At 34.4% G+C, this 1,484-nt stretch overlaps 1 protein-coding gene across 1 annotated transcript in view; it reads right to left on the bottom strand.

Moving 5' to 3' along the window:
• Positions 1 to 659: 659 nt before the first annotated feature.
• LOAG_16361 (hypothetical protein) overlaps positions 660 to 1,484 on the bottom strand; it is a gene marked incomplete at both ends in the record, with an annotated part of 21,088 nt that continues 20,263 nt past the window's right edge. The window contains 2 exons of the mRNA XM_020449014.1: positions 660 to 804; positions 909 to 1,058. Coding sequence (XP_020307563.1) covers positions 660 to 804; positions 909 to 1,058 — 295 coding nt within the window. The remainder of the gene's footprint in view (positions 805 to 908; positions 1,059 to 1,484) is intronic.

A 1,484-nucleotide genomic window follows, 5' to 3' on the forward strand; every position in this document is an offset into this window, starting at 1 on the left:
TTTCCGGATTTTGTCTTTGAGAGAAACTTTGAGGTTCAAATGATCATCAATATTGAAAAAAAATTCCACGCCGAATAATACAGAATTAACAAATTATAAATAAATTAAGCTCAGTAACAGAAATAAAGGAAAAGTATGGCAAAGCGAAGTATATGCATGGTTTATATTCTGAGTAAGTCGTTGAAATTCAGAAACTGTGATTGTAAAACTTCAGGCACTCACTAATCAAATTACTGGTTGAAAAAAGAACCCGTCACGAAGTATGAAGAATCAACAGCAATAAAGGTACTACTATGCAGAGCTAAATAGCACAGCTGCACAATATGGACTTTTGCAACAGAAGTTCAAAATGAGACCGAACATTAGTTCTGAGAAATCTGAATTTCGCCCCTGTTTAACTGAAAGGCAAAAGATACCATAAGTTAAGGCAAAGATACTACAAGTTAATTATATAAGTTAAAAAAAAACCGAGAGAATTATTTACAGTTGTCGTAAAATATTGTCGTATATCATCTATCATCATATGTAAAACTTTGCCGAACAGATCCGGATTGCAACGGCAAACAGCATCAATTTGAAGAGCATCACAACGGGATCTTTAAACCATGTGCAACAATAAATAAATCATTCTAGAAGAAAAATTCTAAGCCTGCCTTAAACTACTGCAGGCGATTATGTTGCTGCTTTCGTTTGTAAGTTTTTGGTGGCAATGGAGGAGGTGAAAGTTTTCGGTGACAATTAGAATCGTTTTCTTCTGTAGCCACTTTTTCACCGAACAATTCTTGTGGTTTCCTGCTGTAAAATCTGAAATGTAGTTAGTTATAGATCTCAAATATGAAAACAGCTTATATGCAAACAACGATCATCATAGCACTATAATTTGTCAAGACACACAAAAAACAACTTACAGTTTTGGCGGCCTTGGAGGTGGCTCAACTGGGCAGGCTCGTCGTGGATATAACCTTGGCGCTGTGGCAGCATTATTCTGACTTGAATTTTGCGATGATGAGAATAGTGATATTATACCGCTTGCATCGGACACAGCTGACCTTGCTTCTCTAAAAATCCTGAATCAGCTAACATGACCTCAACAAATACTAATAGCGAAAATTTACATTGTGATTTCCATAAATTTGAAATTTGGGTTGTAGAAGTTTGAGAAATTCAACTCTAACTTATTCCAGACGACGCGCACAGCTGTTGTTTCAACTGATGGAAATGGTTTGTTTATTTGATACTTTATTGATGATAGCGCAAAAGAAATCGTTCATTTTATGGATGATAGCGCAAAAAGACCGTTTACTTTATGGTTGATAATGCAAAAAAGCCGTTCACATCAAAACGTGACCTTAAATGCGTCAATTAAATTACATATAATCAATCACTTTCACCGTACTGTTTTCATAAAGACAATATTTAATTATTATTAAATCGTTAGAAAAAAAGAAAAACAATACTTCCTATTCGATTACAATTATTAATTG

The sequence above is a fragment of the Loa loa genome (assembly GCF_000183805.2).
Source record: "Loa loa unplaced genomic scaffold supercont3.1, whole genome shotgun sequence".
NCBI lineage: Eukaryota > Metazoa > Nematoda > Chromadorea > Rhabditida > Onchocercidae > Loa > Loa loa.